At 35.4% G+C, this 17,439-nt stretch overlaps 1 protein-coding gene across 2 annotated transcripts in view; it reads left to right on the plus strand.

Moving 5' to 3' along the window:
• The first annotated feature begins 4,266 nt into the window (after positions 1-4,266).
• fmnl2a (formin-like 2a) overlaps positions 4,267-17,439 on the plus strand; it is a 117,555-nt gene continuing 104,382 nt past the window's right edge. For both annotated transcript variants that reach the window (XM_073845198.1, XM_073845196.1), the window contains exon 1: positions 4,267-4,614. In XM_073845198.1, coding sequence (XP_073701299.1) covers positions 4,501-4,614 — 114 coding nt within the window. In that variant the 5' untranslated portion in view covers positions 4,267-4,500. The remainder of the gene's footprint in view (positions 4,615-17,439) is intronic.

A 17,439-nucleotide genomic window follows, 5' to 3' on the forward strand; every position in this document is an offset into this window, starting at 1 on the left:
TTATAAAACTAAATTAGTTTGGGCTGTTACACATACAAGTGTATCTAAAAAAAACAAAAAAAAAAAACAAAAAAACAATGTCATGGAAAAGATTTCTTGAACTTTCAAAATGATATTTCAGTTTGATTCACTAGGCTATACAATCATAAGGATGACTACTGTTTTGACAGTTGTCCAGAAGACAATTGTCACAGAAACGGTCTCATCAACAATCATTGACACTCTTCAAAAGGAGGGTAAGCCACAAACATTCATTGCCAAAGAAGCTGGCTGTTCACAGAGTGCTGTATCCAAGCATGTTAACAGAAAGTTAAGTGGAAGGAAAAGATGCACAACCAACAGAGACAACCGCAGTCTTGAGAGGCTTGTCAAGAAAAATCGATTCACGAATTTGGGTGAACTTCACAAGGAATGGACTGAGTCTGGGTTCAAGGCATCAAGAGCCACCACACACAGACGTGTTGAGGAATTTGGCTACAGTTGTCGTCTTCCTCTTGTTAACCCTCTCCTGAACCACAGACAACATCAGAGGCGTCTTACCTGAGCTAAGGAGAAGAAGAAATGGACTGTTGCCCAGTGGTCCAAAGTCCTTTTTTTATAAAGCAAGTTTTGTACTTCATTTGGAAAACAAGGTCCTAGAGTCTGGAGGAAGGGTGGAAAAGCTCATAGCCCAAGTTGCTTGAAGTCCAGTGTTAAGTTTCCACAGTCTGTGATGATTTGATGTGCAATGTCAGCTGCTGGTGTTGGTCCACTGCACCCGTTTAGCAAGAAATTTTAAAGCACTTCATGCTTCCTTCTGCTGACCAGCTTTTTAAAGATGCTGATTTCATTTTGCAGCAGGATTTGGCACCTGCCCACACTGCCAAAAGCACCAAAAGTTGGTTAAATGACCATGGTGTTGGTGTGCTCACCAAACCTGAACCCCATAGAGAATCTATGGGGTATTGTCAAGAGGAAAATGAGAAACAAGAGACCAAAAAATGCAGATGAGCTGAAGGCCACTGTCAAAGAAACCTGGGCTTCCATACCACCTCAGCAGTGCCACAGACCGATCACCTCCATGCCACGCCGAATTGAGGCAGTAATTAAAGCAAAAGGAGCCCCTACCATGTATTGAGTATATATACAGTAATGTGAGCCAAATCATCACAATTAAAATAACCACTTTTAAGACTTCAGTCTGTGTGCATTCAATTTATTTAATTCACAAGTTTCACAATTTGAGTTGAATTACTGAAATAAATGAACTTTTCCATGACATTCTAATTTATTGAGATGCACCTGTACATACATTTAGGCCATGCATGTGCTGAAGTTGAGTAGCAAATTTGGCAACCAAGCTGTCACAAAAGCTATAGAAAAGAAATATTTTATTATATTAGAAAGTCTAAGGCTACATGAAGATTTCCAAGATGTTAAAAGTTCCTAGAGACACAGATGAGAGCCTTATTCCTTAGTTTAAAATGTGTTTTACCAGAAAACCTTTGAGGGCATTGAACAAAAAACAAAAACAAAAAAAAAAAGCACAATAGGCCTATCATAAAAATGTTTGATCAGAGCAACAAAGAAAACCTGCAGTGTACAGTCAAAGACTTACAAGATTACCCAACACAAGGAGGGAAAAAAATTCAATGCAGTGTATAAGAAGAAGACTTAGACAAGTATGGCCTTCATGTTGAGGCACCTTGCTGAATGCCACTCTTAACCAAGAATACATTTGGAATGATCTGTAGCATTCTGGAAGAATGTTTTATGGAGTGATGTGATGTGGATTAGGAGTATGTCTGGTGCAAAAAAAAAAAAGGCAAAGCTTATAAGCAGAACACCATCTCCATCATCAAACATGGAGGTGGGCCATTCCTATTATGGTGGTGTTTTACTGTTGCAGGAAGTGGAAATCATGACTGTATAAAGGACATCATGAATTTTTCAAGTATTATGCCATTTTGTCAAAAACTGAAGCTGATGATCAATGAACTTCCCTGAAGGACAGCCATGCCAAAGTAAACATTCAAATCTACTTAAGCTTGGCTCAGGGTTCAGTCGTAGAATGTTCTTGAGTAGTCTGTTCAGTCTTCAGATTTAATTCTTATTGAAAATATTTGTTTAAATTTGATGAAAGCAGTGGCAAAGTTAAATCCAAAGATTATCAATGATCTTAAAGTTTTTCAAGTAAGGAATAGGCCAAGATTGCAGTAGAGAGGTGACAGAAGCTTTTACGCACGTACAGGCAGCATTTATTGGAGTTTTTTTTTTTTTTTTTCCGATGGTCTACATCCTGAAATATTGTCCGTGGCAATAAGTTCAACTTTGTCTTCATTCTGTCTAGTGGACAATTTAATTAAAACAGGCCCATTCTCTGAGGCAACTGTAAGTACACTCTTCACCAGATGGCGCTGTGGTGTCACAACTATAAATTAATTGTCTTACTACTTTTCCCATTCTTGCTACTTTTCTTATTTGTTGTCTTAAAGATGTTCTGGACATAAAAACAATTCTGCAATTAGGCAACAGTTAGACAGGACTTTAATCTAGTCTATGTTAAAATTTAAGAGAATTACTAACTAAAGAATCAGCAATTAACCCTACTGAGAGGACGTGTATTCAACACAAAATTTCAGGTCACATTGTAAAGTTTACTGTGAAATGAGAGACTCTAAGCACGAATGGGTTTGAATTCTGTCTGTGTCACAGCAAACATAGTTTAAAACGAGTGGCATCCAGTACAATGTGGTCTCTGTGTTGTGTCCCTGTATGGAGTATGTGGAGTTTAAGAACATTGCTTCCTTCATCTGGCTCACAGACAAATTTAGCAACATATGTCCTGCAACAGAGATTTTATTCTTCCTCCTTTATTTTTGGCATTTTATAAGTCCTTGTAGTGCCTTTGGGCCTCTGAGAGTCTCCCTCAGCGTCTTCAGTTTCAGCAGCTGTGGGCTGCCTGTGTCTCTTTTCTCTTTTGTATGAAGTCTGGTCTCTCCTACCGCATATAGAATTCAACAAAGCGTTAGCACCCATGTGTCTGAAAGTACAGAAAGATTTTACTGCACCACTATAACTGCGCTTTCCCAGCGTTTAACCATACAGTATCACAGCAGTGTCAGCACATGACTCATTAATGGTTACTAATGATGAAATGGATGGTTGTAAAGACTTAAGTCAGCTAGCAAATCGTGGCCATCTTTGAGCGCTAGTGTTGACCAAATTCACTTTTAACCCTGGACCACAAAATCTTAAGTAGCAAAAAAATTGTAGCAATAACCAAAATTACACTGTATGGGTCAAAATTATCAATTTTTCTTTTATACTAAAAATCATTAAGATATTAAGTAAAGATCATGTTCCATGAAGATATTTTGTACATTTCATACCGTAAATATATAAAAACTTAAGTTTGCATTGCTAAGAACATCATTTGGACGAATTTAAGGCAATTTTCTCAGTATTTCGATTTTTTTGCACCCTCAGATTCCAGATATTTGAATAGTTGTATCTCAGCTAAATATTGTCCTATCCTAACAAACCAATGGGAAGCTTTTTTTTTTCTCTCTCCATATTTCAGATGATGTATACATCTCAGTTTTAAAAAATAGACCCTTATGACTGGTTTTGTGGTCCAGGGTCACATAAGTGTAAATGTATAGACTTTCTGTTCTGGGAGACAAAATCAACACTGTTACATTGTACAATAAAAGGGAGTAACTGTGAGATATAAAGACACTATGAAAGGTCACAATTGATCAAACAAACAAACAAATAAATAAAATAAGAATTTTAAAGCTACGATGCATAATGTTGCATGTCTTTCCACAGATGTCTCTTTCCACAACTTGCCTCAAGCTGTACACTTTAAATATTTGTGAGCTGTATGTTTAAATTATTTATGCACCATATTTTAAATTTTGTCCTGTTTGAAATGTTGTTTCCCCCTAGTTTTTTTTCTTTTCTACTTTTTCCCTTGTTTGTAATCTAGTCTGTAGCCTAATGTTGTTAATAAAGAGAGCGAAGAGAGCTATTGAAGTGTATCTATTTTATTTGCGTATGTTGTTAATGTAAATATACAGTAAATCAATAATTCAAAGAACTGCTGGCAACGATGATTCAGTCAATCAGCTACGCCTCCCAAGAGAATCTCATGTATTATTCATGAGCAAAGCCTTCGCTTTAGTAGGATTGGTAAATCCGCTTGCGGGGCGGAGTTGAAGCGCCAGCGCCTGTAGTTGTCCGCTGAAGTGCGTTCAGAGTCTGAATCATGAAGAACAGAAGAGCTCACTGGGAGTGGTGCGGACATTGTGCAATATGCGAATAGGACACGTTATTTGCGCTCTTGTTGCCATTGTGAAGTTATAATGCAGCTGCGCACGGACCCTGCTGCTGCTGCTGCTGACCTCCATGAAGTGTTCAAGCTCAGATAAAGTCGGACAGACAGTGATAACGGATACCGGACACATACAGGACAAACCCGAAGAATAAGAGTGTGACTGTGATACAGGAGGAGAGATGGGGAACGCAGGGAGCATGAACCAACACACTGACCCTAGAGGACACCACATGCCCCTCAAACTGCCCATGCCCGAGCCGGCCGAGCTGGAGGAGAGATTTGCGCTCGTCCTGGTTTGTAGTAATGATTTTAAGATTTTCAGCCAAACAACTAGAAAGAAATCTGCACTTTATTGACTTTCTTTGTTGCACTTCTATTCTATTCTATTCTATTCTATTCTATTCTATTCTATTCTATTCTATTCTATACCTGGAAGTATAGTTGTTATTTTATTTATTAACAGTAAAAGTATATATATCCCGGTTGTAGACATCTAAAGAGGTGTTTATTTTGCCATACCACTTTTGGCTGCAATTCTGCTCTATTCAATTAACTTGGCAATGGTTGTTCGTTTATTTATTAACATTTAAAAGTTTATAAATTTGTTAAACATGTAAGTAGATGTTTACTTTGCCATTTAACGTTTTTGCTGATATTTTATTCTGCTAACTTGGTAGTAGTTATTTAATTTATTTACGTTCAAAAGTATATGGACCCCTTTTAGACATGTAAAGAGGTTTACTTTGCCATTTTACTTTTTACTGTGATTCTATTCTATTCTGTTCACTTGTAGCTGGCCACGTTCTTTTATTTACACTAGTCTGTTGAAAGTTTATAAATAAGTTTTGTGGACGTTTATTAGTCATATAACTGGCCATGGACGGTTGGATGGTATCTGATAGAATTTAATTATCATATTCATATGCCATAGTATTATTAACTGGTATTTCAAAGAATACCATGGTACTACTACAATACAATGTCTTAAAAGCTCTGGTACTTTTTGTTTGAAATTCAGGTGTGTCTGTCTGTCTTTTTTGTTTAGAGATGTTTAGTAACCTATTGTAAATAACTTTAGCTTGGATGAAACAACAAATGCAAATGAATAGTGTGTATTATTATTTCAGTTTAATGTAATTTTGTTCATTAAGATATATTTCAATTTTTTCTGTCTTTGGGGTCTGAAAGTGCTTTTTCTTGATCGCTCTAAATAAGTTGTCCATCTTTCTTGGGAAAGTTTGCTTATCACATACTTCCACCAAAGTTTTCTAGAGAATGAAATACCCTTATGTCCGATTGTTATATAATATTATGTATTATTTAATATCACCAGATAAGAGATTTAAGAGATGTCATCATTGGTCTAATCATGGTGCCATTGTCTGTTTCCAAACATTCCTTACTCATCCATCCTTGTTAGTTTAATGCTGACTTGAATATGGTGCAGGAAATGATGTCATGAAGTTGGAATCTACAATCCTTTGCCTCCGTGTGTGTCTGAAGAATGAAAGGAATGTATTAGATTAGTATGCAGCTACCTGAAGTGTGCTGTGTGTTGAGTTCTGGCCGTCTGCTAGGCCTGGTTTTATGGGGACATATAAATGTAGGTCAGACCTAATGCTTCACTAGCACTAGACAAACCCTTTCAATTAACACACACTCACACAGACTATTCAGAGAGCTGGAGATTTCTTCAAGGAAAGCAGTTAGTGGCAGAATGGGGGGAGTTCAGTCGGTCCCTAAGGAAATGGAGTTGGTTTGGTTCTCTTTCTTTCACAGACCCTCAGGCTGTGGTTATTTTACCAATTGAGGAGGCCAAACGAGTAGTTTCCATTCAATATCCTCAGGGAGAAAACACTCTCTTTCTCGCTTTCTTACTTTCTATTCGTTCTTCCACCTTTTCTCTGTGAGTATGTAACTTGCTGTCTTTATTTGTGGTCGTTTAATAGCAGTCACAGTGTTCTTGTTGTGGTAATTGGCCAGAGTCACAGGCAGATGAGTCCTGGTCTGTCATGGCTGACGTCACTGTCTGGTTCGAGCAGATTGGAAGCTCTTATTCCTAATCTGTGTTTCGAGATCACCTGCCTCTTGATACACATCGCACACTGCTTGGAAACGTCATTGTCTTGACTTGCTATCATGATCTGTATCAGTGCCTTATGAATAATAACCTTTCGTTTCACAATTCTCAATTTCACCCCATAACAAAAAAAAAGTCCAACCTTCAAATAAATAAGCAATGTATAACTTCAACTACTGTATGTCCAACTTTACTCACTTACATGCGGTACAATCATGTATAACAATATATATTACATAGAAAATTTCAACTGCTTGGTTGTTTATAATATGTGACCCTGAGCCACAAAACCAGTCATAAGTAGCATGGATATATTTGTAGCAATAGCCAACAATACATTGTATGGGTCAAAATGATTGATTTTTCTTTTATGGCAAAAATCATTAGGATATTATGTAAAGATCATGTTCCATGAAGATATTTTATAAATTTCCTACCGTAAATATATCAGAGCTTAATTTTTGACTAGTAATATGCATTGCTGAGAACTTAATTTGGACAACTTTAAAGGCAATTTTCTCAATATTTTGATGTTTTTGCACCCTCAGATTCGAGATTTTCAAATAGTTGTAACTCGGCCAAATATTGTCCTATCCTAACAAACCATACATCAGTGGAAAGCTTATGTATTTTCAGTTTCATTACATGACTGGTTGTGTGGTTCAGGGTCACATATTGCATAATTTAAACCATACTATTAGTTTATATATTACAAATTGATATATTGCTTTACATGAGTATATTTATGTAAGTAAAGTTGAATGTATAAAATGTATAGCAATGATTGTTGTGATTGTTTATATTGTTGTGACATCTAAACTATATTATTGTAAAGCGCTATGTATAAAGTTGAATATATAAGTATATACAGTATACTCACATAAAGCTATGTAAATCTCAACTGCTTGATTGTTTACATCATTTCAAGATGTAAACTATATTGTCACCCAACTCTAATCTACTGAATATGACTACAATGCATGAAGATATTAATATATTAGTAATATTAACATGTCAGAAATCAGAGCCCATTCATTAGAAACCATAATTATTTATCATGATTTTACATTAACTGCTAATGACACACCTGACTGTAATTTAACAATTTTATTCCCAACACCCCTTGACTGATAAACCTAGTTCACATTTCGTTTTCCAATGATATTTACTCCTAGATTTTTTTCTCAGTAAAATTCTCTCTTTTTTAAATCTAAATATAAGAATGTAGGTAAAACTTATGCAGAAATACACAAAATATTTACCCTATACATTTTCTAGTGGCACTGTAAATAAGCCTGCAGAGTTAAGTTATGAAGAATACTGTAAAAAGAGCATTTCATGTTTTTATACTTAAATAATTGTAAAGCAGTCTTCTGAAGAGCCCTCATGCAGAGTCAAACTATCAGTAATATAGAGCATGCGTCTCCCTGGGAGAAGTGTCCTGTCAGAGACTGGCAGGCGCTTACAGAGATGATGCCTTTTTTCTTGGCAGGCTGTGGTTGAGACATTAGGAACACTTTAGCACTGTAATCGCAGCTTTGAGTGGTATTTACTGCTATTAAAGCCCTGGTGCGTGCCAACCCACGGACTTTTCCAGTAGTTGCCTTACTGAGTGAGAAAGCTCCTTGTAATGATCGACTTCTGCTTGAGTGTTGCTTTCATCCATGGGTCATTCTGAGAGGAAAATCTGATGGTTAGTAGATACAAGAAGAGGGTCTGATCTTTAAAGTCTAATATAAAAAGGAGCTTAAATTACCTGGGGGTCATAAGTCAGGTAGTGTAATCTTCATTGGGGTCAAGTTGGTCAGTTGCCACTATTTGTGCAGTTGTATAGATAGCTTAGTGCATCTGCACACTTCATAAGTAGCCGTTTGCCGTGTTCTAACTTGTTTCGTGGTGATGGAAAGATGTTTTAAGTCCAACTGGGTCAGAATGATTTTCAGCTCATAATGTTTTGTAGAGTTGGCACTTTTTTATTCCACTAGTTAGGTCCTGATGTTAGATGCTAGATTTTGAAGTCTCAGGGATTCAGTGTGTTTAGAGTTCTTTTAGGTCATACTTTGCTTTTGGTTGAAAGTTGTAGAAAATATTGATTGTCCAAATTAGGAGAGCAAACTTTACTGGCATCAATGGCTCTGTGAAGAACCTTAAACAACCATGAAACCATTCAAATGCAGAAAAGGTTCTTTATAGTGGAAAGGTTCTTCAGATTTTAAAAATGTTCTTCAAAAAGGTTCTTTTAGAAAATGTTCACTGAAAGGTTCTTTGGGGAACGAAAAATGGTTCTTCTATGGCACCACTGAAAAAACACCCTTTTGGAACCTTTTTTTTTTAAAGAGTGTAATTCACTAATTAAGAGTTTTGCAATTTTTACAGCTTGTCTTATTTTATCTAAAATACAGGTTTGACCCAACATTTATTATATGTGACCCTGGACCACAAAACCAGTCAAAATTATTATATATTTTTATTTTATGCCAAAAATCATTAGAATATTAAGTAAAGATCATGTTCCATGAGGATATTTTGTAAATTTCCTACCGTAAATATATCAAAACCTAATTTTTGATTAGTAATAAGCATTGCGAAGAACTTAATTTGGACAACTTTAAAGGTGATTTTCTCAATATTTAGATTTTTTAAAACCCTCAGATTCCAGATTTTTTTTAAAATAGTTGTATCTCGGCCAAATATTGTCCTATTCTAACAAACCATACATCAATGGAAAGTCAGCTTTCGGATGATATATAAATCTCAATTTCAAAAAATTGACACTTATGACTGAAAAAAGAAGCACCTTTATTTTTAAGAGTGTTATTTTTCCAAAAGTATTTTGAATCTGCTATTGGTTTGGATAGATAGGTAGTCCTTCTTCAAACTCAATGTATTAGTAAGTTGGAATGCTCAAAGAAAGTGTTTTGATAGTGCAACAGTGTTTAAACTTTTTAAATTAATGTGGCTTACAGTACATATAGTTGGACATTACAATAGGATAGGAGAATATATTGAAATTACACACACACTTCACTTTTTTATCAGCTCAAACCATCTTATTTCAAGTTATTTACAGTTTCAATAATTGTACTGGTTAAGTTGGTACAGTATCTTGCTTTTTGTTGGTTGCTTGGTATCAGCCTTGGTTCTTTTTTTTCTTCAGCGTAGTTTGGCAATATACATGTTTCTGGCTGGAATAGATTCAGCTGGAGTGTGGATGTCTCTATTTAAATGTAAAACCTAGTCACAGCAATGTTTGCCACTGAGTAAGGTCTCCCAGACTCAAAAGTGCAGTCGTGCATTAGTGTGGTTACCATAGCTGTCTCACGCTGCTCCTCACCATTTCTGCATGGTAAAGAACGACGATGGGTTTCACTATGGCTTTAAAGAGGAATGCGTCTTACAATGCAGGTTTATTGCTTGTAAAAAGACAGTCAGGTTTGCCATGAGTAATTAATCTGAGAAACAACAGGATAACCCTTGCTTCAAAACTCAAGACTGACCTTGATGGAAATGAGTCATGTAGAGTTTTGCTTTGAAAGATTTAAAAGAGAAAGTAAAAGCAATATTGTAGAGATTCATTTTCACCCTTTAAAAATGACCTCATGAGCTTGACTAAAACCACGCACAGATGGCTCTGTTTATAAGTTAATTGTGGTGTTTGTCTACCTCATCTTACGCACACATTATGCAATGTGTCCCTGAATCTACCATTGTAAAGTCAGACGTTAGATTTTCTATCAGCTGGAAAAAAAGCCCCCTAAAATGAGTCACGTGTTGGCTTACTGTCTAACATTTCTCATTGGGGTGCAGGAAGGTGACTTATATCTGTAAAAATGCTGTAGTTTTTCCATGAATCCCTCGATGGAAATGATGTGGTAACACCCTTTCTGCACTACTGCCTCTTATAGGATTCTGCTGAAGCGAATGGGATTTTATTACTCATTTACAGTACACAGATCACTACATTAAAGGACTTGTTTTAAGCAACAGGTTAATATGATATATTTGTTCTTCTTTATTATGCCTTGAATCAGTTTTGAGTCTGATTGTGAGGTGGAGTGTGAATATTACAGGGTTAAACATCCAAAGCAAAGGATTGCCTAACAATACTATTAGCCAGGCCAGAGTTTCCCAAACTGGGGATTGTGATTCCCTGAAGGTTTGTGAGGAAAGAACTGTATAATGTTTGTGTGAGTTGATGAAAAGCTAATAGTAAAACTGAAATGGCATTGCAGCTTAGAAACTACTAGCTGTTTTGAAACTACTGTCAGGATTTACTAAATATACGCAGTGAAAAACTAGCAATGAAAAGGCACAGTCATTTTTGTGGTTGATCTTATTGCATATGAATTTAGTAATTTGGAGTTTTATTTTCAGGCGCAAAATTTATGGGCTTGCGACAATCAGTTTACTGGTATTTGCACTAATATTGAACACCCACTGTAAAAAATGTTCACCCGTTTCAACTTAGGAACGTAAGTTTTGTGGCTGCCTTAAGATTTTAAGTTATTTCAGCTTAAAAGCACAAGTCATTTCAACTTACGACTTTAAATCTTGCCTAGTGTTGAATTACTTTATTTAAGTTAAATAGATTTTACAATATTTTCTGTTTCAACTTAAAAATAAGTTTTAACATGCAAGCAACCATTGAATCAATGTCAAAAATAGTTGACTTGTCAATGTTAATGACATTGAATTAATATCACCCGCTATTAATGCTAGAAAAATGTTGAAATTTCAACAAGCCACTATTATTGTGATCAGTGATTGCTTTAGTTGGGCTCTTGACTCTTACCTTTTGTTAAGTTAACTTTCTTTTGGAACTACAACACTGATGCCACAAAAGAGATGTTTTAAAATTAAGTTGGAGTAGATTACTGTTTGTGATGGTGTCAATAAAGCTATAGAAAATAAAGCTGAAAAGTAATACTGAATAAAATTGATGATCTTTCATTACTTATTTAAATATCCTGTATCACAAATGCAGAAATTCTGTGGCAATGCACAGAAAGTTTTAGACATCAACACTTATCATACAAACCCCAACAATGGTGACAATCATCAAACTAATTAATAAACAGATTAACTGCAATGCATGCTGGGAATCATGAATGAGTTTTGTACTATGTTGATACCCAGTATGCATTTCTGCATAAAATTTTATTTTGCTGAATGTCACCATTGTTGAGTTTCATACGCTGATTCTTAATGTCTAACTGATTCAGCAATGTTTTTTTTTTCCTGTTAATTTATAAAAGTGTGATATCTGTACTTAAACTTCACATTATAAACAAACATATAAAACCAAACACACTTGTGAACAAACAGGCAAAACAAGCTCACAATGATTACAATCAACACCATCATCTGTACCCAGTAGATCTCAGCTTCCATTACCTTAACCAATATATTTTAGCACATTGTTACAAAAGACAATGAAAATCTAACATTAGAGTATAAAGAGTCAAGAGTCCAACTAAAGCAAATACTGATCACAACAATGGTGGTTTGACGATTTTTCAACATCAATAGTGGAACCAAAAGATTCACATATCAACTATTTTTTTTTTTTTTACATTGATTCAATGGTTGCTTGCATGTTAAAACTTATTTCAACCTAATTTAATAAGTTGAAACTGAAAATATAGTAAAATCAAATGAACTTAAATAAAGCAATTCAACACTAGGCAAGATTTAAAGTCGTGCTTTTAAGCTGAAATAAAATATTAAGGCAGCCACAAAACTTACGTTCCTAAGTTGAAACGGGTGAATTTTTTCAGACCTTTCAATTAGTGCTTTATGGAACTACGGTCTCACGCTAATTTTCATGCTGTTTAGTAAATCTATTCTAAATATGTATATGTTTCACAGCGAAGCACAGCATTGTTCATGTGAGCAGCTCACAATCCAGTGTTTTCAGCATCTCAGAGTGTCTCAATTCGTGCAGTAAATGCAGCAAACTTCATCTCTGCATGTGCTGTGATTTTCAAGTGCACCTGGGAAAACAATACGTCTGCATCATCAACAAAAGTACCACTGCTAGTGACTGCTATTGGGCTCATTGCACACACATAATGACATTTGCATTTGTCTGGATGTTTTGCAAGAGATGCAAAGAAAGAATTCTGAAGGCACTTTGTTTACAGACAAGCAAACATTAAATTATAGCATAACCAAGAGCACAGATTTTTAAGGCCCATTCATACAACTTTTCTTCTTCTTCTTCTTCTTCTTCTTCTTCTTCAAAAAGTTATTATTCTTAATGGATAGTAATTGTTCCTGGTTATTGTTAACTTGTGGTGTGGATTCCACTGTTTTTATAGAATTAGGATAAGTGATTAATCAATAATTTTCTTAATAATATATTATTACATTAATGAATAGGTATATTTATTTTTTGAATTTTGAAGAAACGTAGAGGTATGTATTTACCGTGAACCTGGGTAGAACACATTGCATAATGAATTCTTACATAAAGAATTCAATGAGAAATGTTTGAGCTCATATTACGTTCTCTTACCTCTGACTGCAGACTTTGGCAAATCTGAGCACAGCTTTGAGAGCTCTTGAGAAACTCATGTGAGATTACTAAGGTCTTTTTCTCTGTTTGCTCTCAAATGAATTTCATTATTGTCTAGAAGAAACAATTGAGATATTAAAGAGATCTAGTTGTGATCTATCTAGTTGTGATCTAGCTGTGATCGTCTTCTTTCTTAAAGTACCTTGGTGTGAAAATGGCAACAGTGTATGAATAGGTACATTTAGTTTTGGAGTTTTGCAGAAACGTAGGTAGAGGTACGTATTTCCAGTGAACCTGGGTAGAACAGATTACATAATGAATTCTTACATAAAGAATTCAATGAGAAATGTTTGAGCTTGTATTACATTCTCTGACTGTAGACTTTGTAGAAGAACAGCTTTAAGAGCTCTTGAGAAACTCATGTGAGATTACTAAGGTCTTTTTCTCTATTTGCTCTCAAATAATCTCATTATTGTCTAAAAAAACAATTGAGATATTAAAGAGATCTAGTTTGTGATCGTCTTTTTTCTTTAAGTACATATAATTAACGTTATCATCCTTGGTGTGAAAAGGTCAACAGTGTATGAATAGGTACATTCATTTTTTGAGTTTTGCAGAAACGTAGAGGTACGTATTTCCAGTGAAGCTGGGTAGAACAGATTACATAATGAATTCTTACATAAAGAATTCAATGAGAAATGTTTGAGCTCACATCTGATCTAATACAAGATGGCGCCTGCACGCATGGCATGCCGTCTGTGCTCTGGTCAATTGTCTGTTCTGTTAGTTATTTTAATGTTTGTTTTATGCTCTCTGGCTCAACCTGCTGCATTAAAATGGTTTAGGTCATTTTTGACAAACAGAAGGTTTTCAGTTAATCTAGGACAGATCTTTTGTCATCTGCTTCATTGGCCTGTGGTGTTCTGCAGGGATCTATTCTTGTTCCAATGTTATTTGCACTATACATGCTACCACTAGGGTCAATTTTTCGCAAGAATGGTATTGCCTTTCACTTCTTTGCAGATGATGTGCAAATTTATTTGCCTATGAGTAAAAATATTAATACATCGGATTCCCTTAAAGTCTGCTTACAGGAGGTAAAAGCCTGGTTATCAAATAATTTTTTTAACTTAAATGAAAGCAAAACTGAGCTTGTTTGGTTTGGAGAACCTGCTTTGAGTGATCTCCCTATTTTAGGAGAGCTGTACCTCTATACACCAGTGGTAAAAGGTCTTGGGGTAATGTTGGTTTCTTAAAGTTTGATAAACAGATAAACTTAGTGGTGAAATCTGCTTTTTTTTCATTTAAGACTCAAGGCAAAGGTGAAGCCTTTCTTAACTAAAAAAGACTTAAAGATGTTGATCCATGCTTTTGTGCTTTCAAGACTCGATTATTGTAACTCATTATATATTGGTGTCTCCCAAGCATCTTTACGTCGGCTGCAAGTACAGTAGCACAAAATGCTGCGGCCAGACTTTTGACAGGGACCCGTACATTTGACCACATCGCTCCTGTTTTGGCCTCCTTGGATTGGTTGACCATTCGAGATAGAGTTGATTTTGAATTTTAGTCTATGCTTATAAGAGCTTAAATGGACTAGCCCCACCATATCTATCCGAACTTCTTCAGGTCCATAAGCCCGCTAGATCTTTAAGGTCTGCAGAGAAAGGGATTTAGCTGTCTGTACCGCGAACAAAACACAAGCAACTGGGTGATAGGGCCTTTGCAGTAGCTGCCCCTAAGTTATGGAATATGCTACCACTTTATATTAGGTCTGCCTCTACTTTAGGCCCTTTTAAAAGACTTTTAAAAATTCACTTACTTTGTATGTCATCTCCAAGTGAAGAGGAATGAGCTCTTGTTCATCTATGTTTTATTATGTGGGTTTTTTGTGGTGTTGTTCTATTGTGTGTTTTTTATTTTATTTTAGAAATGCTTGTACAGCACTTTGGTGCAACTTCTCGGTGTTGGAATAGTGCTTTATAAATAAACTGAAACTGAAACATTCTCTGACTTTAGACTTTGGCGAAGCACAGATTTGAGAGTTCTTGAGAAACTCATGTGAGATTACGAATGTCTTTTTCTCTATTTGCTCTCAAATGAATCTCATTATTGTCTAGAAGAAACCATTGAGATATTAAAGAGATCTAATTGTGATTGTTGTTTTTTTTCTTGAGTACATATAGTTAATGTTATCATCCTTAGTGTGAAAATGGCAACAGGGTATGAATAGGTACTTTTTTAGGGAGTTTTGCAGAAATGTAGATAAAGGTATGTATTTTCAGTGAACCTGGGTAGAACAGATTACATAATGAATTCTTACATAAAGAATTCAATGAGAAATGTTTGAGCTCATATTACGTTCTCTTACCTCTGACTGCAGAGTGCAGACTTTGGCGAATCTGAGCACAGCTTTGAGAACTCTTGAGAAACTCGTGAGATTACGAAGGTCTTTTTCTTCATTTGCTCTCAAATTAATCTCATTGTTGTCTAGAAGAAACCATTGCGATATTAAAGAGATTGTTTGTGATTGTCTTTTTTCTTTGAGTACATACAGTTAACGTTATCATCCTTGGTGTGAAAGACAACAGAGTATGAATAGGTAAATTTTTTGGAGTTGCAGAAGCGTAGGTAGAAGTACGTATTTTCAGTGAACCTTGGTAGAACAGATTACATAATTTTCTCTTGAAAGAATTCAATGAGAAATGTTTGAGCTCATATTATGTTCTCTTACTTCTGACTGCAGACTGTGGGAACTCTCAAATGAATCTCATTATTGTCTAGAAGAAACAATTGAGATATTAAAGAGATCTAGTTTGTGATTGTCTTCTTTCTTTGAGTACATGTTGTACTGATTTTCGTATCATGGTTACCACAGTTACCTCATTCAACTGTGATTGTTGTTAATGCAAAAAGGAGCCTCATTTGATCTCTCAGTTTGATTGTCTTCATGTTTAATCATCTGAAGAGAAGGGAAGGCCATTTTTTTCAATCGGTGTGCGGGCCACACAGAGTGAGCCGAGTCTTGAGCCCGGTATTAAAGGATCAGTCAGCGTGCTTTTGTTAGCCAGATGCTGTGAATTAAACACTGAGGCTGTTTTTCCTGTAAAGAGGGGGCGATTTCCCCCCGTATACGGGCTTTACAGAATCCCCTCTGAGAATTTAGCTCTGGTTAAAAATAGAGAGAATGATCCTAATGAACAAAGAAACTTCACAGTCGAACTGAAGTTGTGTTCGCTGAGTTATGAAGAAAGTAAGAAGATTTTCAGACAATATCTCTGTTTGCTTGAGTAACAAAAAAAGTTGTGTAGGCTCCTACAGTAGCTTAAAATCTTGACATCAAAAAAGCTATTGATAATTTCCCCGTTGGCATTTTCCACAGCATGACAGAATAACAAAGTATTGTATGCTATTTAGTGTTTTTTCAACAACAGTGAAAGAATAAACTGAAACAACACAAATGGAAAAGGTAACAAGTCACCTTTTACAGTAGAAATAGTTTCAAAACGATGTATTAAACAGTAAAGTAACAGAATTAAATATGCAGCATAACCTCAGCATAACTCAGACAACAATTGTGTCAAAACATTGTTTTGACCAATAAAAAAAAATATTTATCCATTATAAACTATAAAAACACACCAATCCAGCCACTATTTAACCTTATCCTGGGAACACTGTGCATGGCTGAGTCATGTCTGTACGTAGGTGTAATCTTATTATGTTCACTGGTTATCCAACAGCTTCCCAAAAGTCTTGTGTTCTTATTATATTCTAATTTCAGTTGGGAGGACACAATTCATACACATTATTTTGAACATTTGCCCCATCTCCTTTATATGGAGATGCGTACTATTACTGTACTTAATGTCAATTGTTCATTGAAAGAATAAGGCCATTATTTGTCAAACATGCTGTTGAGCAACAATGGAGATGGGGAACATATGCACGTGGAGCGTTAAGAGTGACCACTGGTGCCAGACAATATGTGGGAAACAGTAGATGACATCAGCAGATTACATCATACTGAGCTCATAACTATGTCATAATAGTGTAATATCTGTCATTTAACAGTCCTTTTGTGCTCTAGACAACATTTACAGTGTTTGCAAAGCAGAATTGTATTGATATTCTGAGTATATTCTAGAGTTTGTTACACTGTAAAATGTAATAAGTTGACTTTACTTAGAAAAAGTGAGGAAAATCGATTGCACTAAAAAAACTAAGTAAAGTGAAATAGAAATAGTATGTTGTACTGACAAATGTTTAATTAGACACAAGAGTTCTAGTAACTAAAAAAGAACTGTAGGGGCTACTTGATCCTTTACTTTAGGTTTACTCTTGACTTAGTATTGCTACTCACTGACTCCCAGAGTGCATTGCGGCATGGATAAATTATGCAATTGCTTTGTTTTACTGTTGTTGTTTTTATTTGCCAATTTTATTTGCTGTCTTGTGTCAGTATAGCACAACAAAAAGATCACATAAAATGGTTATTGTTACAATTAATAAAAATAAACA

The sequence above is a fragment of the Garra rufa genome, chromosome 8, assembly GCF_049309525.1.
Source record: "Garra rufa chromosome 8, GarRuf1.0, whole genome shotgun sequence".
NCBI classification, from domain to species: Eukaryota; Metazoa; Chordata; class Actinopteri; order Cypriniformes; family Cyprinidae; genus Garra; species Garra rufa.